The 26,761-nt window shown below is 42.7% G+C and overlaps 1 protein-coding gene across 1 annotated transcript; it reads right to left on the bottom strand.

Moving 5' to 3' along the window:
* Positions 1-668: 668 nt before the first annotated feature.
* LOC142657354 (parapinopsin-like) lies at positions 669-26,761 on the bottom strand. The gene is made up of 4 exons (XM_075832377.1): positions 26,422-26,761; positions 22,230-22,558; positions 1,913-2,155; positions 669-1,003 (listed from the first exon to the last, which is right to left on the bottom strand). The coding sequence occupies exons 1-4, from the start codon at positions 26,759-26,761 to the stop codon at positions 866-868; spliced, it is 1,050 nt and encodes a 349-aa protein (XP_075688492.1). The 3' UTR covers positions 669-865.

Below are 26,761 nucleotides of genomic sequence, written 5' to 3' on the forward strand. Positions count from 1 at the left end.
TTTCCTTTTAAAAAAGCGTCTTGGTGAGACAATCCATTTAAAATTCCTACTGAGCAATCTGAAGCCCAAGGTAACTGCATCAGGGAAATGTAAAAGTGATAAATCAGCAGTTGCCATTTTTTTTTCCTCCTGCTACCTTGTGGAGAAATAAGCTATATAAGAAAATTGCGTTTGGAAATAGAGTAGATTAGTTATCTTCTACGGAATTTGAGTTACATTCTGTATCATTATAGATCTGCATCCATAGTTTTGCTGGTCGTCAATGGAAACAGTCAACACATTTGTCAGACACATCTCTAACCTTTAGCTGAGCTTTTATAATGCAGTGTGACAGTGAGTTTTCCTTCAAATTCCTTCTCATATTATGTATAGAAATCACCATGTTCCTTGCACTCATCATGGTAACCAAATAGACAAAAAAATTAAAGCGCCACATATTCCTTTAAAAAATACAGCTTTTATTTTACATTACTTCTATGCATGAAAATTGTGACATAAAACGCTTTGGTTTTGTACAATCCAGTGATCTAATATTGAGACACAATTCCCTAATTCTTGTTCTATTTATGTACATATAGAATTTAATATTAATATGAATTGAATGATTAAAATACTCACAAATAAGTTTTATTGCAGAGATGACGACTAGCCGTAAAATGTCCACTTTTTAATTTTAGAACTAGATATAATTTTAATTTTTACATTTCCTCCATAGCACAATGACTGGGAAATTGAGGGTTTGCATTATTACTGATTGCCCCTAAAACAGCCCTTTTAATAGGACGTTCATCACATAAGACGTACATACAGTCATGCCACATGGGGTATTGCACATTCATTTCTACGACTATTAATTTACAAAATTTCAAGCAGGAGACACTTGGCCTTTTCTTGAACTGGACTTGCTTGTGTTAGCGGAGAGCGCCTCGTCTGCAGACGCAGATTTCTTGATCGCCCATGGGTTCCTACCACAACACAGAAAAGGTATCACACATTCTTGGAACTGCAATTGAATAACAAGCAGTTAGTATGGATAGTAAGAACTATGGCTACTTGTAGTTTTGGTAATGAGGACTAGTCAGCTACACTGACGTGTCTGTTTTAAAAAGGGGTTATCTCATGAATTTTATTATACACATAGTCCAAATAAACAACTAATTTTAGGCATGTTTCCAATTGAAACCCTGTAAAAAACTATATTTCTGTGCGGAGTTGTAGTAATTAGTGTAATGGCCGCGGTCGTGGACTGTCGATATTACTCATATATAATAATCTATGAAAAAGAAGCTATAGATGTAGCAACGTTCATCTTGACCCCAATAACTTGCTGTAGTGTGATATCACACCATAAAAGCTATTGAAAAAGCCTTTAAGTTAAAGTTTCTTGCTACAGTGTATTTAGTGCATTGAGATTCAAGTTAATGGGGTTGTCCAGGCTGGGGGCTGTTTTTCATACTGATGACCTATCCACAGGAGAGGTCATCGGTATATGATGAGTGGAGGTCCGACACCCGGCCCTCGCACCGATCAGCTGTTCTGGCCATAGTATAGCAGCCAGTACTGCAGCTCTGCTCCTATTCAAGTGAATAGGAGCAGAGCGGCAGCAACCCAGCACAGCCGCTATACAGTGACTAGAGCCATCTGCTTCCAGCACCGACCCCTGCTTAGCTTCCGGCGCCCGGAGGCAGCCGGAAACAGCTGATCGGTGCTGGGGCCCGGTGTCAGACCTCCACTGATCATATACTGATGACCTCTCCTGTGGATAGGTCATCAGTATGAATAACAGTGCCTAGCCTGGACAGCCCCTTTAAAGATTGCTACATCTGTATAACATAGTTATTTTATCTAAACTCCCAAACAGGACAATGAATTGGCAATGAATGAACCTACTGATCTGGCTGAGGAGTCTTACCTGCTTATTCATAAATATGTATATAATTGGATTATATACAGTGCTGGTTTTGGTCAGGTACATTGGTACAGTGGCTATTACTGGGTCAATATACATTCCGGGATTTGCCACAAGCGTCATAGCGAAGGTTGCATATGGGAGCCAGCAGATGAGAAATGCCATAATCATCACTAGGACCATGCGGGAGACTTGGGCCTCAGCTTTGCTGGTGGTACCTCCTACTGCTACTCCAAGTTTGGCCACCTACAGAGAAATGCAGAAAATATCTTAGAAATAATAAGTTTATGTTGCAAATATCATTGACATTTTCATATATGGCACTGACAAGAGCTTTTATGCTTGAACTTGTTAAAAGCGTTGGCTAGGATTAGTAAAAGCCTCTGCTTTTTTTTACCCAGCCACAGTGCCATGCTTGTCCATGAGCTACATATGGTATTGCAGTATTGGGGCTTAGCTGCAATGCATGACAGGAAGCATGGCGCTGTTTCTCTGAAAAATCAAACATTTTTTTTACCCTGGAAAACCTTAAAAAATGAAACTGACAATATGAAAGTGCCCAAAATTTGCCAAAAATGTAAGTTTGGAATTATTTTTGATTTCCTGAAAAGGAATAAGACACGTGGAATAATATTACAGTGTACATTGCGACAAATGCCAACCTGGAATCAGTGGCATTGCTAGATCCTGGCATCAGGGGCATCTGTACTAGGTCTTTTGTCTGGTGTTCCAGATGTCTCAACACCAGTATTCACATTTTACTGAATTTACGTCCTCCCCTTTCTCTAGTTTTCAAACTTTTTTTATTTAGTGTACAAGCAAACGATTTACAGAAATAAACACTCAGTTTTTTGTCGTTATGTCCACAACAGTACAAAAGCAAGTAATCTTACAAATTATACATATAAAATTGTATCAAGGTAATAATCATTACAAAATCGTAACAAAGTACAAAATTCAAATTAAGGTCATAGAAGGGCGAAGGTCATTTAGGGAGAGTAGAAAAGGATTGGACTTAGAGATGTCTTGTGGTTCAAGACATGCCTCTTGCGTATATGGAGCGAGAGAGATGGTTCTTAATAGGAAGATCTAATTGTGTAGATTTGAAGCCTGAGGAAACTATAGTTAGATCTGGTAAGAACTGAGTGTAACCAATCTAAATGAGACCCAAATTAGGTGGGGCGAGATCTATCAGAAAAAACCCTCCAAGGTGACCATATTTGCAGGAATTTAGGTCTCGTCCGTCGTTCCCAATGGACTAACTCTTCTAACCTGTATAATTCGTGTACTTTCAATTTCCATTGATCCAATGAAGGAGGACATTTAGACTTCCAATGAAAGGGGATTAATAATTTTGCTGCAGTGATTAAAATTGTAGCTAAATCATTCCGTCTAGGTGTAAAGGAATCAGAGGGTAGCCACAGGATAATTGTCTGCGGAGATAAAGAGATCTTAGATGAACAAATAACATTAGTCAAATCCATTAACTGTTTCCAAAAACCATGAATCAAGGGGCATTGCCACCAAATGTGGAACATAGACCCTTGTTCAAGATCACATCTCCAACATATATCTGGTATATCTGGATTGATTATATATAATGTAGCCAAACAGGTGTTTTGTACCATCGTGGTAGTAGCTTGTATGAATTCTCTCTTACTTTGATACATTGAGAAAACCCATGTGAGTTTTTCAAAATTGATCTCTGTTCTTCATCAGTAAATGTTAGTTGCATATCGGATTCCCATTTGGAAAGAAAATCTGGTTTGCCATCTCTATCTAAGGTCATGAGATATTCATATGTACGGGCTAGGGTGCCTTTTTGTATCACCGAACCTTTCAATTGGCGTTCAAGCTGTGTCCGGGTCTGTGAGGTGGGATATTTAGAGTATTTTTTATCCAAATACCTGTCACACAAATTTTGAAAATCTACCAATTGTATAAAATCTTTTAGGAGAAGACCTGTTTTCCTGAACAAATAAGGTGCTGAAATTTGACTCTCAGTGTCAAAAAATTCAGAAATGGTCATATTACTCAACCAAACCCAAAAGGCAGGCTGAGGAAGTCTCTTGGTGTCCATCAGAAACGGTAAAAGACTTAAAGGTAAAAGTGGTATATTCTCTGATGGAATGTGATGAGTATCATTAATATCCTGCCAAACTCTCACAGGGCCCTTAAAGAGGCTCTGTCACCAGATTTTGCAACCCCTATCTGCTATTGCAGCAGATCGGCGCTGCAATGTAGATTACAGTAACGTTTTTATTTTTAAAAAACGAGCATTTTTGGCCAAGTTATGACCATTTTTGTAGTTATGCAAATGAGGCTTGCAAAAGTCCAAGTGGGTGTGTTTAAAAGTAAAAGTCCAAGTGGGCGTGTATTATGTGCGTACATCGGGGCGTTTTTACTACTTTTACTAGCTGGGCGTTCTGAAGAGAAGTATCATCCACTTCTCTTCAGAACGCCCAGCTTCTGCCAGATCACGCTGTGACGTCACTCACAGGTCCTGCATCGTGTCAGACGAGCGAGGACACATCGGCACCAGAGACTACAGTTGATTCTGCAGCAGCATCAGCGTTTGCAGGTAAGTCGGTGTAGCTACTTACCTGCAAACGCCGATGCTGCTGCAGAATCAACTGAAGCCTCTGGTGCTGATGTGTCCTCGCTCGTCTGACACGATGCAGGACCTGTGAGTGACGTCACAGCGTGATCTGGCAGAAGCTGGGCGTTCTGAAGAGAAGTGGATGGTACTTCTCTTCAGAACGCCCAGCTAGTAAAAGTAGTAAAAACGCCCCGATGTACGCACATAATACACGGCCACTTGGACTTTTACTTTTAAACACACCCACTTGGACTTTTGCAAGCCTCATTCGCATAACTACAAAAATGGTCATAACTTGGCCAAAAATGCTCGTTTTTTAAAAATAAAAACGTTACTGTAATCTACATTGCAGCGCCTATCTGCTGCAATAGCAGATAGGGGCTGCAAAATCTGGTGACAGAGCCTCTTTAAGTAAAACGCTGGTACAAGAAGATATAGGTGAAAAAGGCTCCAGACCCCAAATATATAAACTATCTGATAATGTTAAAAGATCTCTTTCTAAATCCATGTATAAAGTGTTGTTAGATTTACGAACTAATGATTTCCATCCATTCAAATGGTTTGCTTTATAGTATGCAAATAGATCTGGCAATCCCGGGCCCCCAAATTTAGGTTGTTGTATAAGTAACCTATATTTAAGTCGTGGTTGTGTTTTGTTCCAAAGGAACCCTGAGAACCATTTCCGAACTCTATCAAAAAACGTCCTAGGCAACCATAATGGAAGTGTTTGAAATAAATATAGTAATTATAAAGGTTTTGAGGAGATTTTTACGGCCCATCCAGGACATGAACGGTATTTTGAGGTCATGCAGTTGTTTCTGTATGGACATGAGCAGTGGCAAATAATTACATGCGTATAATTGCGCAGGGTCTTTAGTAAGCTGAATACCTAAATATGTTGATCTATTATCTGGCCATTTAAACGGTGAGTTGGCTTTGATGGAGTGAAGGAGTGCGTCAAGTGTGGAGATATTTAATACCTCATACTTAAAATTCACTTTAAAGTTTGATACCTCTCCAAAGGATGCAAATAATCTTACGAGATGAGGTATAGAAGTGACTGGATTCGTAGTCAGTTCTAGAAGATCGTCTGCGAAAGCAGCCGTGTTGTCGGTGTAAGATCCAGCTTTAATACCTTGTATTCTAGGATCCTGTCTAATCTTTTGTATTAAGGTTTCCATTACCTATATAAATAAAGAAGGCGATAAAGGACACACTTGGCGAGTGCCATTGCAAAGAATTGAAGGATTTGGAGAAGGTCCCATTTATCCTAATCTTGGCGCTGGGGTTCTTGTATAACGAAAAAATAGCCTGAATGAACAATGGTGGTATACCAAACTTTTGTAGAGTAGCTTTCAAATAGGACCAGTTAACCCTGTCAAATGCCTTCTCGGCATCTGTGCCTAGAAGGACTAAAGGGATCTTATGAATCCTAGCATGTTCAATTAGTCTAATGACCCTACAAGTATTATCTTTACCTTGCCTGTCTTTAACCCCTTCCCGACATTTGACGAATCCATACGCCAAAGTCGGGTAGGGGAAGTATAGAACGGGCTCACGTAGTGAACCCGCTACATACAATGTGGGAGTTAGTGGTATGTTACAGCCGTCACTTCAGAGTAGCGAACGGGATCGCGCCCGAGCACGATCCCGCTTGTTTAACTCGTTAAATGCAGCGGTCAATAGCGACCGCGGCGTTTAAATCGTTAGAAAGAGGGGGGCAACCCCCTCTAACAGCTCATCGTGCCCCCACAATGAAATCGCGGGGTGGTGATGGTTGCTATGGCTGCCTGGGGGCCTAATGAAGGCCCCCAGGTCCGCCATCTTTGTGCTCTTATTAAGCACTGCCTCCGACAGGGCTTAATAGAAGCCTGTCAGAAACACGATATACTGTGATACATTAGTGTTGCAGTATATAGTGCAAGCGATCTAACGAAAAAAAAAAACTAACAATTTGTAAAATAAAGTTGTTTTTTATGTAAAAAAAATAAAAATATTAAAAGTTCAAAAAACTCCCCTTTTCACATTTCCCCCCTAGAGCATAGTAAAAAAAATGAATAAATAAACATAATTTGTATCGCCGCATCCGTAAAAGTCGGAACTATTACAATATATCATTATTTAACCCTAATGGTGAACGGCGTAAAAAAAAAATAAAATTTAAATGCCAGAATCGCTCTTTTTTGGTCACCTAATCTCCTACTAAAAATGAAATAAAAAGTGATCAAAATGTTGCATGTACCCCAAAATGGTATCATTAAAAACTACAGCTTATCCCGCAAAGAATAAGCCCTCATACCACTTAATCAACGGAAAAATAAAAAAGTTATGGCTCTCAGAATTTGGCGACACAAAATTATAGATTTGGTATCGCCGTAATTGTATTGACCCACAGAATAAAGTTAACATATTGTTTTAATTGCACAGTGAATTCCGTAAAAACGAAGCACAAAAAAAAACCATGGAGGAATCACTGTTTTTTTCATTTTCTACCCAACAAATAATTTTTTTCCCATTTCCCATCTGTTTTGGAAGAATATCTTCCTTGAGGAGGGAGTAGCAAAGTGTAGTGAAGTGAGGTAGTAAAGTATTTTTAAAAGTTTTGTAATAGCCAATGGAAGGCCATCCGGGCCTGGGCTCTTTCCTGATGGAATGGTTTGTAAGACGGGCTAGCAATGTGCTGTAAACGGGCTATTAAATGTAACAATTGCGTCATTATCTAACATTGGAAGGTATATTGAGTCTAGAAAGTTAGGGATCAATGATGCCCCTTCCAGATTGGAAAGGTTGGGAGTCACCGGAATCTGCAAGTTATATAAACTCTGATAATAAGCAGGGAAAGCGTCCGCAGTATGATTTGTACTAGAGACTGTCTTACCATCAGCCGTCTTGATCTCCGAGATTAAAATGAAATTAATTTAGGGGTCTGGTCAAGGGTCTGGGATCTAGGGGTCTCATCTGGAGTCTGAATTAATTTAGGGGTCTGGTCGGGGGTCTGAACTAATTTAGGGGACTGGTCTTTGGCCTGAAGTAAGTAATGTAGTGGTCTAGAGTCTGAATTAATTTAGGGGTCTGGTCTTGGGTTTGAATTACAAAGGTTGTCCAGAATTTAAAAGAGGATAAAGAGAACCCAAGAAGCAATACTCATCTATTAATTTCCCTGCCACTTCAGTGGTTCCCACCAGTCTACCCTGCAGCAATGATGTGCCGGTTATACACGTGACTGCAGCAGCTAATCACTGGCCTTAGCGTTGATACTGCACGATACCGCTGAGGCCAGTGATGGTCTGCAGCCTTCACGTGCATGAATGGCATGTCATTACTGCAGGACAAGTCCACAAATACTGGCGTGGACCACTTGAGCGATGGCGCTGGGGGCACTGGTCTGGAGTCTTAATTAAGGAATCTGGTCTGAAGTCTGAATTTATTGAGGAGTTTGGTGCCTGGAATTATTTATGGTTTTGAATTTATGTTGCTACAGATGGTGAGGATGGATTGGCTGTAAAAGCGATGGAACCAGATGTTTGGGCAGCAGCATTACATGTGAGTCACTTGATTACTTTTTTAATTCTGCCTGTGTCTGACCAGTACTGTATTCACTTGTAAAGTCTGTAGAGCACCAGTGTTTTCTTTGTCATAAATGGTCCTATTCATCACAGTGGTTGAGGCCACCTCTATGAAGATGTCCAAAGGGACAAAAACCTAAGGTTCATGCACCTATTAGGTGAGATGTTAACCCAACCAAGTGTTCTGATCTTTTATGTCCAGGAAGGAAGGTTAGATTATTGTAGCCGATCCTTGTCCTTGTATAATAGGACAAATAACATTTGAGTATGAGGGAACATTCAAGAACATATACCTTTTTTTGGGTGGCAAATACAAATTGAGGATAAGGAACTGGTTTGGGATAAAACAAGTTCATAATTAACAATTGTGCATGGACAAGAACACTTAAACATGTAATGAGCCAGTCAACATCTGAAGCCTTCATCATCAGATAACAGACAGTCATACAGTGAGACCTCTTTGAGATGAACCGGCCAAAATATTACCAAAAAAATGGCCTTAGAGTAATTACCTCCTCTTAGTTCTCACTAGTTCACATCGTGTTTCCTCTAGTAAAGCTGGATGATTGGATTAGATTAGAAGAATTTTTGGTTCACAGTTATGTTTTACCTCAGGGAACATTTAAATAGAAGCCATTTTAACAAGTGTAACCCTGATAGCGTACCCCTGGCGCCAGCTAAGTGCTTCCATAACACAGGCTTGTATTACATCGGCAACCATTCATTTACATTTCTGAAGGAGACATAGATTGATGGATATTTTATGGCAAAACTGGATAAATGTTCAGCTATGAGATTCAGAATCATTGCAATATAAAAACAGGGATGGTAATTAAAATGCTGCATTTACTTTTTAAAGTCATTTATGAAAGTAACCGTATTGCTGAAAATAATGAGCATTATTCGCTTCTTCATCTTAATTTTGTTTGTATTGCCCCCATAGCAGTAATTATATTCGTAAAACACGACTTTAATGTGTTTCAGAATTGCAGCAAATCTGAATTACATGGAATTTTATATCTCGCAGTGTATAATGATTATACTATATATGCACAGATCTTAATGTTACCAGGGCTGGGACAAGGGAAGATGGGAGAGGCACCGATGTAGTTAGGGAGAAAAGGGGGTGCAGTTATTATTATTTTTATTATCATAATTTTTTTCTATTTTATATAATAAATATATTTATATTATAGTTAGATGCATGGATAGCTACAAGAGTATATGCGATATAAATGCAAGGATTCACCATTAAAGTGTAGCTAAACGTTCAACAAACTTCTGACATGTCATAGTGGCATGTCAGAAGTTTGGATTGGTGGAGTCCGAGCACTGAGACCCCCACCAATCGCTAGAAAGAAGCAGCTGAAGTGTTCGTGTGAGTGCTCAGCCGCTTCGTGTTTGTTCGGCTATTTCCGGAAATAAATGTATCGGTGTACGGACTCAATACAAAGTCTATGAGCTCGTACTCCGATACATTTATTTACGGAAAAATCCGAACATAAACAAAGCAGCTGAGCGCTCACACGAACGCTTCAGCTGCTTCGTTCTAGCGATTGGTGGGGGTCTCCGTGCTCGGACTCCCACCAATACAAACTTCTGATATGTCACTATGACATGTCAGATGTTTGTCGAACATTTAGCTACACTTGTGTAACAAACAAAGAAAAAAATAACCTTATGCCGATTTTGGGAACACTGCTTTTTCCTGCAGGTTCACGGTTATTTACATGGTAGGAATTTTTCTCAGTTGCAAAAAAAGTCCAATCAAAGTGCAGCCTCCCCAGAAGTCCACTGCAGACCTACTTCAGCCTCTAGTAAGGCTTGGTTCACACCTGCATCAGTGTTTGCGTTGTACTGCTCCATCAGAGGAGCATAACAACGAAATACTGGAAGCCCCAGTTCCATTGTACGACGGACACCACCGGCGGCTATCGGAACCCATTGACTTTAATTTCCGTCGGGTTGTCCATAGTTTTACGTTATTGTTTCCAGAATTTTTGGCTGAATTTGTGGCGGAGCCCTCCAACGCAGATGTTAGTGAGGCCTACAAAGTTTTAAAGTGTAACTAATGTTTACTTAACTTTTCAACCTTTTATTTTCAGACTTTTGGGCATTGCCATTATAAATGCAAAGTTCAGGGTTTTTTATAGTCATTGTTTTCTTTCGCATATGTTTTCTTTGACTGGGGTCGATTCTGCATGGATGCAATGAATTACTGTACGACTTCTATTTCATTAATAACTCCGCTCTAACGACTGCAGTAAATAAAAATTCTGGCCAATTACGCCAATATATTCCATAACAAACACTTTCTTCACATATTGCAAATTAAAAAAGTTCCATACTAATGTAAATATATGTTACAAAGTGTCAGCACGTGACGACAAACACTTTGAAATATAGTGTTGAAATTCTGTGTCTGCAAGCAGCTAGCCAGCGTACGGCGGAGCATGGAGCTGCTGTTTTGTCCTTGTGAGCTGCCATATTGACAAGCCTAGTTCTATTAAAGGCTATGTAAATGTTTGAAAGTGGTTTTTTTAAAAAATAGAAATGTGTATTAGTGTGGGGTAATAAACTTTGTAAATACATTTTCTTAAAACTTATTTTGACTTTCTCTATTCTCTATACAGAGCAGCTGTATCTTTCGCTAATTACTGTTCCCGTCAGGTACGCGGGACTGACGGGTTCAGTGACCGCAAGACACGCAGGATCCACCTGTAATCAATCACATCTAAGTTCATAACTTAGATGTGATAGTTTACTGGTGGATCCTGCGTTTCAGAGACCCACAGGACCCACTGACACTGGATCCTTCAGGTCCGCGGGACTGATGGATTCAGTGAATATCGCTAGATACAGCTGCTCTGTATAGAGAATGAAGAGCAGCTGTATCTCAAAAAGTAAAAATAATTTTTAATAAAATGTATTTACAGAATTTACTAACACACACTAATACAAAATTTTTATTAAAAACAAAACAAAACAAAACAATACACTGTCAAGCATTTACATTGCGTTTAAAGCCAAACTTATCAGTGCAGCAACTTTATATCACACTCTGTAACGTCCGTGGTCGCTGACCACGAACTTCTTCCATCCAGTCGACGCCCTTCTCTCAAGGGATGTCTGCACATACGGCCGTCCTGCTCCACTATGACCACCAGGGTGCGCTCACGAGCTCAGTCAAGACTTAAAGAGGCTCTGTCACCAGATTTTGCAACCCCTATCTGCTATTGCAGCAGATAGGCGCTGCAATGTAGATTACAGTAACGTTTTTATTTTTAAAAAACGAGCATTTTTGGCCAAGTTATGACCATTTTCGTATTTATGCAAATGAGGCTTGCAAAAGTACAGCTGGGCGTGTTGAAAAGTAAAAGTACAACTGGGCGTGTATTATGTGCGTACATCGGGGCGTGTTTACTACTTTTACTAGCTGGGCGTTGTGTATAGAAGTTTCATCCACTTCTCTTCAGAACGCCCAGCTTCTGGCAGTGCAGACAGCCGTGTTCTCGAGAGATCACGCTGTGTCGTCACTCACAGGTCCTGCATCGTGTCAGACGAGCGAGGACACATCGGCACCAGAGGCTACAGATGATTCTGCAGCAGCATCGGCGTTTGCAGGTAAGTCGATGTAGCTACTTACCTGCAAACGCTGATGCTGCTGCAGAATCAACTGTAGCATCTGGTGCCGACACGATGCAGGACCTGTGAGTGACGTTACAGATCTGCACTGCCAGAAGCTGGGCGTTCTGAAGAGAAATGGATGATACTTCGTCACAACGCCCAGCTAGTAAAAGTAGTAAACACGCCCCGATGTACGCACATAATACACGCCCAGTTGTACTTTTACTTTTCAACACGCCCAGTTGTACTTTTGCAAGCCTCATTTGCATAAATACGAAAATGGTCATAACTTGGCCAAAAATGCTCGTTTTTTAAAAATAAAAACGTTACTGTAATCTACATTGCTGCGCCGATCTGCTGCAATAGCAGATAGGGGTTGCAAAATCTGGTGACAGAGCCTCTTTAAGAAGCATGTTGGTAATTTGAGCTAATTGCTCCAGAGCACCCTGGGCTATAAGAAGGTCCCAGCCCCATCCTCCCACGCCTGAGCCTTGTTGTTGTATCCCTAGTCTGTCTTGCAAATGGCCCCCTAGTGTTTCCGGCTCCCAGTGTTTTCCTGTTCCTGTTTCCTGTTCCTGTATCCTGAATCTAGTGTCGTGCTTGCTGTAGCCGTGCTGTACTGTATTCTACGCCTGACCTGCCTCTCCACACCTGACGTCCACCTGCTGCCAAGTTCCTGCCTAGCCTGCCTCGCTACTATCTGAGCTGCCACAGGTACCCTATACGAACTATAAACATTTACCTGCGTCCTGTTGGCCAGCTGCCATATCGCCAAGACGGTATGGCTCAGTGGGTCCACGAACCAGTCGTTACACACTCTATGTTGAGATTAAATAGATAACACACCACCGGACAGTCGCCTTCCCTCCAGCTTCTCCCCTGCTGGTACTGTTTAACAATTTTTTTCCTCTCTTAAGAGGGGCTTATGCTTTTTTACAGTTCTCGCTATAAAGCCTCATGCACATGCACTTCGTATGCCTGTAGTCCCTACTATTCTGTATTTTTTATGTGTCACTGTATGGTGCACCATATTCTCCCCTTGTAGCCTTCATAATATGACATACGATGGAACATGCAACAATGTCATCATAGGCACATAGAGGTTCAGTATGGCCCCAAAGAATTTTATGGGCGTATACAAGACAGATCCATTATATGGTATGAGCCCTTAGAAGAAGCTCCACCATTATTATCAGTTACCAGTCAGAAGAAAAATTGTATTCACAAAATGATCTATGCCAGTATAAAGAACAAGTTTACCACTTTTGTATATATAAACTTTAATTTTTGAGTTTATTCTCATGTACAATATATTATAAGTAAAAATTAAACCAGAATTGGAAAGACTCAGACTAGGCCTCAATTCTCTTTCTTATCTTCATGCAGTAATTATTATTACCTTTCATTTCCTTTCAACTCTTTATCCATATTCTGTCAGGCTTTTTTTTCTGTCACAGTTCACCCATTATGGTAATTTTATTTTCCTTCGCTCTTGTTCTATTCCTAAAATCTTCCAACTATTTTAACTCATCCACAGCCAGCTCCTAAGACACATCCCTAACAGCTAAGGCTAAGTTCACACTACGTTCAGTATACAATCGGCATATTCTCCCAACACATACATCAAATGGGTCCATAGGCCCCAGTGGGCATGATGCATGCCAAAAGTGTCTACGTCTCTACACCTTTTTGTTCAACGTACTTCTAATAGCTGAGTGTTTGCTACAATATATCCAGTCTAGACAGGGGCGTAACTAGAAAAGGCTGGGCTCCATAGCAAACTCTTAAATGGATCTCCCCAACATGAACAATATAATAACTATGTAATGTATATAAACCCACAAATGCTGCAATACATGCACTCTACCCTCTCCCTTGTGAGGTAATGTAAACTGCATGCCGTGTCCTGCCCACTGCCATATATATATATATATATATATATATATGTACATGGCTGGCCTTAGATATGTTCAACCAGTGTGGTCGCACAGGGCGCCAGCCACCACACTGCAAGAGGGGCGCCAGCGGGTGTGTGTATCCCCGCGCCGTTGCAACTACCAGCGGGGATACACACACTAACTGCAGTCGCCTTTCCACCCGGGTGCTTCTTCACTTAGTGGCCGTCGGCTGCTAGCGGTGACACCGGGCATGAGGGCGGTGGCGCCGCTAGCAGCTGTTGCGGCTGCTATAGCGGTAGCGACGGCACTATAGCAGAGCAGGGAGGTATCTCCCTGCTCTGCTATCTACTAGCGCCACTGTAGCTCCCTGAAGGAGCGGAATCCCCATGTGGCCGGGGATTCCGCTCCTGGAGCGCTGCTTGATGTTTCTGTGCAATCAGTGACATCAGGGGAAACTTCTGAAGCGGAATCCCCGGTCACAGCGTTGCAGACTCTATGACCGGGGATTCCACTCCAGGAGAAGCCAATGACGTCATGGACACAGACGACAGGAGCTTCTCCTGGAGTGGAATCGACGGTCATAGCGTCTGCAACGCTGTGACCGGGGATTCCGCTTCAGGAGCTTTCCTTGATGTCACTGTCCATATATGGACAGAGGCATCAAGCAGCGCTCCAGGAGCGGAATCCCCGGCCACACGGGGATTCCGCTCCTTCAGGGAGCTACAGTGGCGCTATCTATACTGGAAGGCGGGGGGGGGGGGATGCTATCTACAGGGGGCTGCGGGCTGTGTGGCACTACCTACAAAAAAGGACAACTGTGCAGGAGCACACAAAGTACCCAGCTTTCCCGGGTATAAAAAAAAGTATGGCAATAAACTAAGATATAACTTTTATTTAATCTAGCTAAAAGGATTAATCCTTTACTCAGACTAAATAAAAGTTATATCTTAGTTTATTTCCACACATTTATTTGATAGCTGGGAAAGCTGGGTATTTTGTGTGCTCCTGCACAGTTGACCTTTTTTGAATGTCTATCGCCCGCCAGCTATCAGGGTCATTTCGTAGTCCTTGCACTACCTACAAGGGGGCTGTGGGCAGTGTGGCACTACCTACCAGGGGGCTGTGGGCTGTGTGGCACTACCAACCAGGGGGCTGTGGGCTGTGTGGCACTACCAACCAGGGGGCTGTGGGCTGTGTGGCACTACCAACCAGGGGGCTGTGTGGCACTACCTACCAGGGGGCTGTGGGCTGTGTGGCTCTACCAACCAGGGGGCTGTGGGCTGTGTGGCACTACCAACCAGGGGGCTGTGGGCTGTGTGGCACTACCAACCTGGGGGCTGTGGGCTGTGTGGCACTACCAACCAGGGGACTTTGGGGCACTACCAACCAAGGGGCTGTGGGGCACTACCAACCAGTGGGCTGTGTGGCACTACCAACCAGTGGGCTGTGTGGCACTACCAACCAGGGGGCTGTGCGGCACTACCAACCAGGGGGCTGTGTGGCACTACCAACCAGGGGGCTGTGGGCTGTGTGGCACTACCAACCAGGGGGCTGTGGGCTGTGTGGCACTACCAACCTGGGGGCTGTGTGGCACTACCAACCAGGGGGCTGTGGGGCACTACCAACTAGTGAGCTGTGTGGCACTACCAACCAGGGGGCTGTGGGGCACTACCAACCAGGGGGCTGTGGGGCACTACCAACCAGGGGCCTGTGTGGCACTCCCTACTAGGGGGCTGTGGGCTGTGTGGCACTCCCTACCAGGGGTCTTTGCGACACTTCCTACCAGGGGGCTGTGCGGCACTCCCTACGGGGGGCTGTGCGGCACTCCCTACGGGGGGCTGTGCGGCACTCCCTACGGGGGGCTGTGTGGCACTCCCTACAGGGGGCTGTGTGGCACTCCCTACAGGGGGCTGTGTGACGCTATCTACAAGGGGCTGTGTGGCACTATCTACAAGGGGGCTGTGTGGCGCTATCTACAAGAGGGCTTTGTGGTGCTCTCTACAAGGGGGCTGTGTGGCGCAATCTACATGGGGGCTGTGTGGCGCTATCTACATGGGGGCTGTGTGGCGCTACCTACATGGGGGCTGTCTGGCGCTACCTACAAGGGGGCTGTCTGGTGCTACCCACAAGGGGGCTGTGTGGTGCTACCTACAAAGGGCTGTGTGGTGCTACCCACAAGGGGGCTGTGTGGCGCTACCCCCAAGGGGCTGTCTGGCGCTACCTACAAGGGGGGGCTGTGTGGTGCTACCCACAAGGGGCTGTGTGGCGCTACCCACAAGGGGCTGTGTGGCGCTACTTACAAGGGGCTGTGTGGCGCTACCTACAGGGGGAATCAGTGAGTGGGGGGCTGATGGTCATTTTACTGTGAGTGGTGGGCTGATGGTCATTTTACTGTGAGTGGGGGGCTGATGGTCATTGTACTGTGAGTGGGGGGCTGATGGTCTTCAAGTGGTTACCACCTCTGACCTCCAATTGAAATTAATAGGAGGCAGAAAATACCTGCGGCGCTCGTTTGGAGCTTTTTTTCCTGGGTCAGTCGCTTCAACAGCTTAAGAAAAAACCCCAAAAAAAGGTTGCACAACGCTGTCAGTTCCTGAAGGAATTTTGAGGCAGATTTTTCTTGCCTTACAAAAAACGTATCTGAACATACCATACGAGTGGAGTGCTTGTTCTTAGCCGTTTTCTGTCTTTCTCAAAATAATTTTTGGTAGGGGGGCCCTGAGGAAATTTAGATTTTCCAGTGCTGCCTCGAGTCCGAAAAGGTTGGGAAACTCTGTACTAGGCTACAGGGTCCCGTCATGGAGCAGCTCAGTTCGTCGTGGGAATGGGGCCTAGGTGAGTACAATTTTTGTTTTTGTTTGGGGGCACTGTCTTCAAGGAGGAGGTGCGGGGACTGTATGGCACGATCTACAAGGGGAGGTGGGGGACTGTATGGCACTGTCTACAAGGGGGAGGTGGGGGACTGTATGGCACTGTCTACAAGGGGGAGGTGTGGGGGGCTGTATGGCACGATCTACAAAAAGGAGGTGGGGGATTATGGCACTGTCTACAGGGAGGCTGTATGGCAAAATCTACAGGGAGGCACTATACTGTGTGGGGGCCACTAAGCGGACATTATACTGTGTAGGGGTACTACAGATGGCATAATACTGTAGGCACAATTAGAGGACAAAATACTGTGTCCTTGAAGGGGTTGTAATATATTATATTATTAAATATTATTATTATTATACTGTATGGGGGCACTAAAGGGGCATTATAATTCTTTTATAGGGCATTTTTTTTTAATGATGGGGTGGGTCGCCGAAAGATCATTTCGCACAGGGCGCAATCTATCCTAGGGCCAGCCCTGTATATATATATATATATATATATATATATATATATATAAATATATATTTCTCTGCATGACTATTGCGGCACTTGTGGGTTCATATTTCACACACTGAACCTTATTAGTTACTATGTATAATATTATATTAATTATGTAATGTGTGTGAGCCCACGAGTGCCGCAATAGTCATACAGAGAAATATATGTTCGGCACTGCTCCTTAACCCCTTCCCGACATTTGACGTATCCATGTGCAAAAGTCTGGTAGGGGAAGTATGGAACGGGCTCACGGAGTGAACCCGCTCCATACGATGCGGGTGTCGGCTGTATGTTACAGCCGACACTTCAGGCCTCCTTTACACGAACGTGATATACGTCCGTGCGACGCGCGTGCTTTTCACGCGGGTCGCACGGACCTATACAAGTCTATGGGGGCATGCAGACAGTCCGTGAGTTTTGCTCAGCGTGAGTGCGCTGAAAAAAACTCACGACATGTTCTAAATTTCCGCGTTTTTCGCGCATCACGCACCCATTGAAGTCAATGGGTGCGTGAAAACCACAAAGGTCACACGGAAGCACTTCCGTGCGAACTGCGTGATTCGCGCAAGAGCTGTCAAACTGTGAATGTAAACAGAAAAGCACCACGTGCTTTTCTGTTTACAAACATCCAAACGGAGTGTCAGAATTTAGAGATGAGCGAACCGAACTTCACCGGGTTCGGCCGAACTCGTTTTGACCGAACCCGGCAAAAAATTTTCCGGTACGCGACGTCAGGAGACAGTCACTGTCCAGGGTGCTGAAAGAGTTAAACTGGTTCAGCACCCTGGACAGTGACTTCCGATCACAATATACATGAACCTGTAAAAAAAAAAAGAAGTTCTGACTTACCGATAACTCCCGGCTTCTTCCTCCAGTCTGACCTCCCGGGATGACAATTCAATCCAAGTGACAGCTGCAGCCAATTACAGGCCAAGCACAGGCTGCAGCCAATCACAGGCTGCAGCGGTCACATGGACTGCCGCGTCATCCAGGGAGGTGGGGCCGGATGTCAAGAGAGGGACGCGTCACCAAGGCAACGGCCGGGAGACCGGACTGGAGGAAGCAGGAAGTTCTTGGTAAGTATGAACGTCTTTTTTTTATTCACAGGTTGCTGTATATTGTGATCGGAATTCACTGTCGAGGGTGCTGAAAGAGTTACTGCCGATCAGTTAACTCTTTCAGCACCCTGGACAGTGACTGACGTCGACTAGCCTAATCTCTATGATGACACACGTTGACTAGCCTAAATAATCTGATGACACACGGAGCTGTCAAGTGCCTTTTGCGCACGCAAAATGCTGCATTTTTTTGCGTGCGCAAAATGCACACGCTCGTGTAAATGAGGCCTCAGAGTAACGAGCGGGATCACGCTCGAGCGCGATCCTGCTCAATTAGCTCGTTAAATGCCGTTGTCAATAGCGACCGCGGCGGTTAAATAGTTAGAAAGAGGGGGTCGGTCCCCTCTAACAGCTCATCGCGCCCCCCGCAATGCAATCGCGGGGTGGCGATGGTTGCTATGGCTGCCTGGGGGCCTAATGAAGGCCCCCAGGTCCGCCATCTTTGTGCTCCTATTAAGCGCTGCCTCCGGCATTAGTATTGCAGTATATAGTGCAAGCGGTCCAACGGTCGGTAGGGGGACTAATAAAAAAAAGTTAAAATTAGTAAAATGTCAAAAAAATTTAGAAAATGAAAAGTAAAAAAAAAAAACCTTTTCTCATTTTGCCCCTAGAGCATAGTAAAAAAATAAATATAATTGGTATTGCCGCATCCGTAAAAGTCTGAACTATTACAATATATCATTATTTAACCCGCACGGTGTACGCTGCAAAAAAAAAAAAAATGTAAACGCCAGAATCACTCTTTTTTGGTCACCTCATCTCCCACAAAAAATGAAATAAAAAGTGATCAAAATGTTGCATGTACCCAAAAATGATATCATTAAAAACTACAGCTTATCCCGCAAAAAATAAGCCCTCATACCACTTAATCGACGGAAAAGTTATGGCTCTCAGAATTTGGCGATACAAAATAAATGTTATTTTTTACACTTAGGTTTTTACTTGTAAAAGTAGTAAAATATAGAAAAAACTATATATATTTGGTATCACTGTAATCGTATTGACCCACAGAATAAAGTTAACATGTTGTTTTAATTACACAGTGAATTCTGTAAAAACGAAGTGCAAAAAACAATGGAGGAATCGCTGTTTTTTTCATTTTCTACCCCACAAATAATTTTTTCCCCGTTTCCAAGTACATTATATGGCAAAATAAATGGTGCTACGAAAAACTACAACTCGTCCCACAAAAATCAAGCCCTCATAGGACTATAACGAAAAAGTTATGGCTTTTGGAAGGTGGGGAGGAAAAAACGAAAATGAAAATCTGAAAAATGGCTGCAGCGGGAAGGGGTTAAAGGGTTAATTACCCATTTAGCCTCTGCCATTATATGTACACTACCGTTCAAAAGTTTAGGGTCACTTAGAAATGTCCTTATTTTTGAAAGAAAAGCACAGTTTTTTTCAATGAAGATAACATTAAATTAATCAGAAATACACTCTATACATTGTTAATGTGCTAAATGACTATTCTAGCTGCAAACATCTGTTTTTTAATGCAATATCTACATAGGTGTATAGAGGCCCATTTCCAGCAACCATCACTCCAGTGTTCTAATGGTACATTGTGTTTGTTAACTGTGTTAGAAGGCTAATGGATGATTAGAAAACACTTGAAAACCCTTGTGCAATTATGTTTGCACCGCTGTAAACAGTTTTGCTGTTTAGAAGAGCTATAAAACTGACCTTCCTTTGAGCTAGTTGAGAATCTGGAGCATTACATTTGTGGGTTCGATTAAACTCTCAAAATGGCTAGAAAAAGAGAGCTTTCATGTGAAACTCGACAGTCTTTTCTTGTTCTTAGAAATGAAGGCTATTCCATGCGAGAAATTGCCAAGAAACTGAAGATTTCCTACAACGGTGTGTACTACTCCCTTCAGAGGACAGCACAAACAGGCTCTAACCAGAGTAGAAAGAGAAGTGGGAGGCGCCGCAGCACAACTGAGCAACAAGACAAGTACATTAGAGTCTCTAGTTTGAGAAATAGACGCCTCACAGGTCCTCAACTGGCAGCTTCATGAAATAGTACCCGCAAAACGCCAGTGTCAACGTCTACAGTGAAGAGGCAACTCCGGGATGCTGGCCTTCAGGGCAGAGTGGCAAAGAAAAAGCCATATCTGAGACTGGCTAATAAAAGGAAAAGATTAATATGGGCAAAAGCACACAGACATTGGACAGAGGAAGATTGAATAAAAGTGTTATGGACAGACAAATCGAAGTTTGAGGTGTTTGGATCACACAGAAGAACATTTGTGAGACGCAGAACAACTGAAAAGATGCTGGAAGAGTGCCTGACACCATCTGTCAAGCATGGTGGAGGTAATGTGATGGTCTGGGGTTGCTTTGATGCTGGTAAAGTGGGAGATTTGTACAAGGTAAAAGGCATTTTGAATAAGGAAGGCTATCACTCCATTTTGCAACGCCGTGCCATACCATGTGGACAGCGCTTGATTGGAGCCAATTTCATCCTACAACAGGACAATGACCCAAAGCACACCTCCAAATTATAGAAAAACTATTTAGGGAAGAAGCAGGCAGCTGGTATTCTATCTATAATAGAGTGGCCAGCGCAGTCACCAGATCTCAACCCCATAGAGCTGTTGTGGTAGCAGCTTGACCGTATGGTACGCAAGAAGTGCCCATCAAGCCAATCCAACTTGTGGGTAGAGTCACACAGCCTTCCTGTAGATAGAGCCACACAGCCTCCTGTAAATTATGCCACACAGCCCTCCTGTAGATTAAGCCACACAGCCCCCCTGTAGATGATGCCACACAGCCCCACTGTAGATGATTCTACACAGCCCCACTGTAGATGATGCCACACACACCCCCTGCAGATGATGCCACACACTTCCCTGTTGATGCAATAGAGCCCGCTGTAGATGATGGCACACACCTCCCTGTAGATGATGCCACACACCTCCCTGTAGATAGTGCCACATACTCCCCCTGTAGATATCACCACACGGGGGGGGGGGGGGGGCTCCCTGTTGATTGAGCCATTGTGGCTCCCTCTAGGAGGGGAATCCCCAGACAGATTTGGGATTCCGCTGCAGGAGGTGCCCCTGATGTCACTGTCCATATAAGGGCAGTGACATCAGGAACACCTCCTGCAGCAGATTCCCCAGCCAGAGCATTGCCGACACGATGGCCTGGGATTCCGCTCATAGGGGGACGCTTTGGCCAAGGATTTTGGTGCTCCAGGAGGAGCCCCTGACTTCACTGTCCATATATGGACAGTGTGACAGGTGTGTCAATGTATTTTTGCCAGTTTTCTGAAGCCCCTGTGCCTATTATTTCTGCCACCTATTAATGTCTTGGAAAAAGTGGGCAAGCTTCAGAGTTGTGTTAAGCACAACTTATTTTTAACATTTTCTGACACTTTTCCACCTAGAAAAGTATCGGAAAACAACGCCAGCGACAAATTCTTAGACAGGGCGCACTGGGAGATATGGTGCACCAGGATTAATACATTTCTACAATATGATTGAGCCATTGTGGCTCCCTCTAGGAGGGGAATCCCCAGACAGATTTGGGATTCCGCTGCAGGAGGTGCCCCTGATGTCACTGTCCATATAAGGGCAGTGACATCAGGAACACCTCCTGCAGCAGATTCCCCAGCCAGAGCATTGCCGACACGATGGCCTGGGATTCCGCTCATAGGGGGACGCTTTGGCCGAGGATTTTGGTGCTCCAGGAGGAGCCCCTGACTTCACTGTCCATATATGGACAGTGTGACAGGTGTGTCAATGTATTTTTGCCAGTTTTCTGAAGCCCCTGTGCCTATTATTTCTGCCACCTATTAATGTCTTGGAAAAAGTGGGCAAGCTTCAGAGTTGTGTTAAGCACAACTTATTTTTAACATTTTCTGACACTTTTCCACCTAGAAAAGTATCGGAAAACAACGCCAGCGACAAATTCTTAGACAGGGCGCACTGGGAGATATGGTGCACCAGGATTAATACATTTCTACAATATGAAAATCTCTCAAATGAAATTGAGTGGTTGGAAAATGTCACACCAAAATCAATGAATAAAACCTGGGGAAAGAAATCACTCTAATCATCCGATATTCAGGAGGTAGGAGAATAGACACAATACAGGGGAATATAAAATTCGTGAAATAAAGGGTGTGATTACCTGCCGCAGCGTCCACATGAGGTATCCATAAGAGACAATGATTATTAGGAATGGGATTGCAAAGCAAAAGGAGAAGTAGCTGATGATGTAGGACATATTGACGGGGTCAGTGCTGTACCAGTCAGGGGCACAGGACGTTTCAACTCCTTCCAATTGATAGCTGCCCCAGCCAAAGAGAGGTGGAGTATTCCATATGAGGGACCAAATCCAGGAGACAGCTATGCCTGCCAAGGCCTGCCTTGGGGTAAATGTTAGAGTCCCCATGGGCTTACATACTACAAAGACCCGATCCACAGCTATCACTGCAATTGTGCAAAGGGCTGCAATTCCTGCATCAAACCAGATAATGATTAGATATTACTCCTGATATATTCTTAATAATTCTAAGACAGATATTGGTACAAAACAGTTACAGACAATAAGGATTTAAGAAACCGTTATTACTAGGTGTTATGCACATAGCAGTATTACATATGAGCCCTGTACTGTACGTTAGTATGCCTCCAATTTCACATGCTCTATAGGATTCCATATACTTCTAGGGGAGACAATCTGTACACACCTGATTTTAGCTTGTATGGCTTGTCACTAAAGAAAATGCATGAAAAACTTCACCAAACCGCACTGTGTGAACGAGGCGTAAGGGGTTAATACACTTCATTTTAAGAACTGGGAACTGAACACACTGCATCCATCAAGAGGAATGACAGAAGCCTTACTAGTCAGTGGTGTTTACAATATATGTGTAAATTACATATTAGTGTCACAAAATGATTTTTCTAGCACCAAATAATTTCTGTCACACAATCATATTGTCTGATGAAATCGTTTATTCTGACAAAATTGTATTCAGTGTCACAAAATGGTATTTGGTAACACAAAATAGCTTTCTGTCTCACAAAATAGCATTCTATATTAAAGAATTACAGCAGTGTCACAGAAACAGCCTCAGCCCGAATATGTTGTGCAAAAGAATCTGCTTCTGTCCACTGAATGATTATTTTTTACATAGAATTCAGAATCACATTTGGTGACAAATATTTGCATTTTTGCCACAAAATATAATTCTGTGATGCAACATTTTGTGCTATGGAAATATCATTATGTGACAGAACAGCAATTTTTGACACAAGTTTTATGTGTGTCACATAATGTTTTGTGTTGCAAAATACTATTTTGTGACACAGAATACAATTTTGTGAAAAATAATAAACTAGGTCACAATCATTTTTTGCCAAATTGGCCACGAAAATATATTATTTCTTATAGCAGTGTATACTGTGTGTCAAATAAATATTCAATAATTCATAATGACAGGTGCTTTTTATAGTGTGACCATACATGACGTACCTACTGTAGATATATGTTCTCTACTGTCTAGCTAGACGTTATTTTATGGTATATTAAACACAAAGGATGCCTGGATTTATCGCTCTACATATCAGCCCTGTGAAAGTGCGGTACAGTATTTGATTTATGGAGACGGCCAAGAAGAACATTGTCTGAAGTAGCTGGTCCTCCTGTAACCATTCCAGTTTTATACCTTCAGTTTATGCCTAATAGTCTCCGGAGTGTATTTATAGGGTGTAGACTGGAATATCAGGCCTAGCTCCTGCATACTAAGCCACATGACGGACTGTTCACAATTCCAGTAGGCTTTCCACGAAAAAGGTAATGGCTTTATAAAATGAATTTATGGCTTGTAAAATGAAAGATATGTGTCACACTAAGCTAAAAATCAAATTAATTTTCCTTGCCGGCAGTATTAAAGAACAAATGTCTGTAAAGGTTACTGCTTATTAACTTTGTACTGATAGGGAATATATTGTGTCGAATTTAATAACACTATCTCTGTTTACCATAAAGGAAGCATCTGGATGATTTTCTCATATGAATTAATAGTGTTTTTTCAATGGAGAAATATGACAAAGTAAAAATTTTTAAATGTTCCCTTTCTGAACGTGTATTCTAATAAGATGAAATATCCCCCCCTATCTGTAGCACTATTAAAGTAAAAGCGATAATAACGGACAGTTACTTGCCATCGTCTTCTCATGGGAACAAGCTATACAAGCAAGGAAAGGCAGCTCAGTGCCCCATCTTTTGCTCTCAAGTAATTATCTGTGTCTGAAATAATGGAGGTACATTATGAAACGGCCTGCATTAACATAAAGCTGGTCATTTATACAGTAGGTAACCTTTGATCCAGAGTTCAAATCTCTGGATTGGAACGTATAACTAATTCCACCTAAGGCTTCATTCACATCTACGCTAAGTTTTTTTATTATTCTGTTCCATCATAGAAACCGAAGACCAAAAAAACGGAAGTGCCGGAGCCATTGTATCATGGATACTTACGGTGCCCAATGGAACCTGTTAACTGTAATGGGTTCCGATGTTTTCCTTGAAGAAAAAGCACAGCATGCTGCGCCTTTTCTTTACGCCATTTTTCACAGAATATGCGACAGAGGGCCCCTGACGGAGCCTCTGATGCAGATATGAACAGAGCCTTTCCAATAGCCAAAAGCACACAACAACTGCCTACTAGAAGCTTTCTGCAAAAGAACCACAGCAATCAAAATCCATTGCTGTCTGACATGGGGAGCTGTTTGGTAGTATCTACTCCCTGTAGACTAAGATATATATATATATGTATATACATATATATATATATATATATATATATACATACAGTACTGTGCAAAAGTAAGTTTTAGGCAGTTGTGATAAAATGCTGCAAAGTAGGAATGCTTTCACAAATAGACGTGTTAATATTTTTTTTTATTAAGTAACAAAATACAAAGTGAATGAAGAGAAATCTAAATTAAATCAATATTTGGTGTGACCACCCTTCAAAACAGCATCAATTGTTCTAGGTACACTTGCACAAAGTCATGGATTTTGTAGGATTATAGTCAGGTATAAGATTAACCAATTATACCAAACAGATGATAATGATCATCCTTTTCATATGTAGGTTTAAACACACTCATTAACTGTAACAGAAACATCTGTGTAGAAGGCTTAAAACTGGGTGAGGAACAGCCAAACTCTGCTACAAAGGTGAGGTTGTGGAAGACAGTTTCATGTCACAGGTCCACCATGGCAAGACTAAGCCAAGCAACAAGACACAAGGTAGTCATACTCCATCAGCAAGGTCTCTCCAAGGCAAAGATTTTAAAGCAGACTGGGGTTTCAAGATGTACTGTTCAAGCTCTTTTGAAGAAGCACAAAGAAACGGGCAACGTTAAAGACTGTAGACTCAGTAATCAGCCAAAAATCAAAGACACATCATGCTTACTTCCCTTTGAAATCGGAAGATGTCCAGCAGTGCCATCAGCTCAGAACTGGCAAAAACCAGTGGGACCCAGGTACACCCATCTACTGTTTGGGGACGTCTGGCCAGAAGTGGTCTTCATGGGAGAATTGCGGCCAAAAAGCCATACCTTCGATGTGCAAACAAGGCAAAGTGATTCAACTATTCACAAAAACATAAGAACTGGGGTGCAGAAAAAAGGCAGCAAGTACTCTGGACTGAGGAGTCAGAATATTAAATATTTAGCTGTAACAGAAGGCAGTTTGTTTGCCGAATGGCTGGAGAGCGGTACAAGAATGAGTATCTGCAGGCAACAGTGGAGCATGTTAGAGGTTCCTTGCAAGTTTGAGGCTTCATGTCAGCAAATGGCGTTGGGGATTTGGTCAGGATTAATGGTGTCCTCAATGCTGAGAAATACAGGCAGATACTTATCAGCCAATGTGATTATGAACTATCTTCAGTGTAAAGGAGAACAAGGAGCCTAGAAGGGATGATATGGCTTCTACAGAGCCCTGAACTCAATATCATCGATTCTGTCTGGGACTACATGAAGAGACAGTAGGATTTGAGAGCCTACATCCACAGAAGATCTGTGGTTAGTTCTCCAAGATTTTTGGAACAACCTCCCTGCCGAGTTCCTTCAAAGTGTACCTAGAAGAACTGATGCTGTTTTGAAGGCAAAGGGTGATCACACCAAATATTGATTTGATTTAGATTTCTCTTCTGTTCATTCACTTTGTATTTTGTTAATTGATAAAAAAAAACTCTTAACACTTCTATTTTTGAAAGTATTCTTACTTTGCAGCATTTTTCCACAACTGCCTAAATCGTTTTCACAGTACCGTATATATAAAATATAGTGAACTAACAACTCACCAAAAAACGCCACAGCAAAACCTTCTATGACGCAGCCAATTCTTCCAAGGTTGAAGTAGCCAACAGCATTGGTTTCCACAGTGAGGAGACCTCCAAGGATGGTCACACCTAGGTCAGCCACTGCTAGGTTGACTAAGGAGTAATTGATAGGGCACTTCAGATGGCGATATTTAATTGTCACTACAATGACTGTAACATTGAGGATGAGAGAAGCCGTGCAAAATATGGCCATAATTATCGCTAATATGGTGTAACCGATCCTTGGCATGAGGACCTTTCCAGCTTGGCTTTCACCATTGCTGAAGTTCATGAGCGGCTGAAGGATATCTTCTTGAGCCAT

This window comes from Rhinoderma darwinii, chromosome 7, assembly GCF_050947455.1.
Source record: "Rhinoderma darwinii isolate aRhiDar2 chromosome 7, aRhiDar2.hap1, whole genome shotgun sequence".
In the NCBI taxonomy this organism is placed as follows: Eukaryota; Metazoa; Chordata; class Amphibia; order Anura; family Rhinodermatidae; genus Rhinoderma; species Rhinoderma darwinii.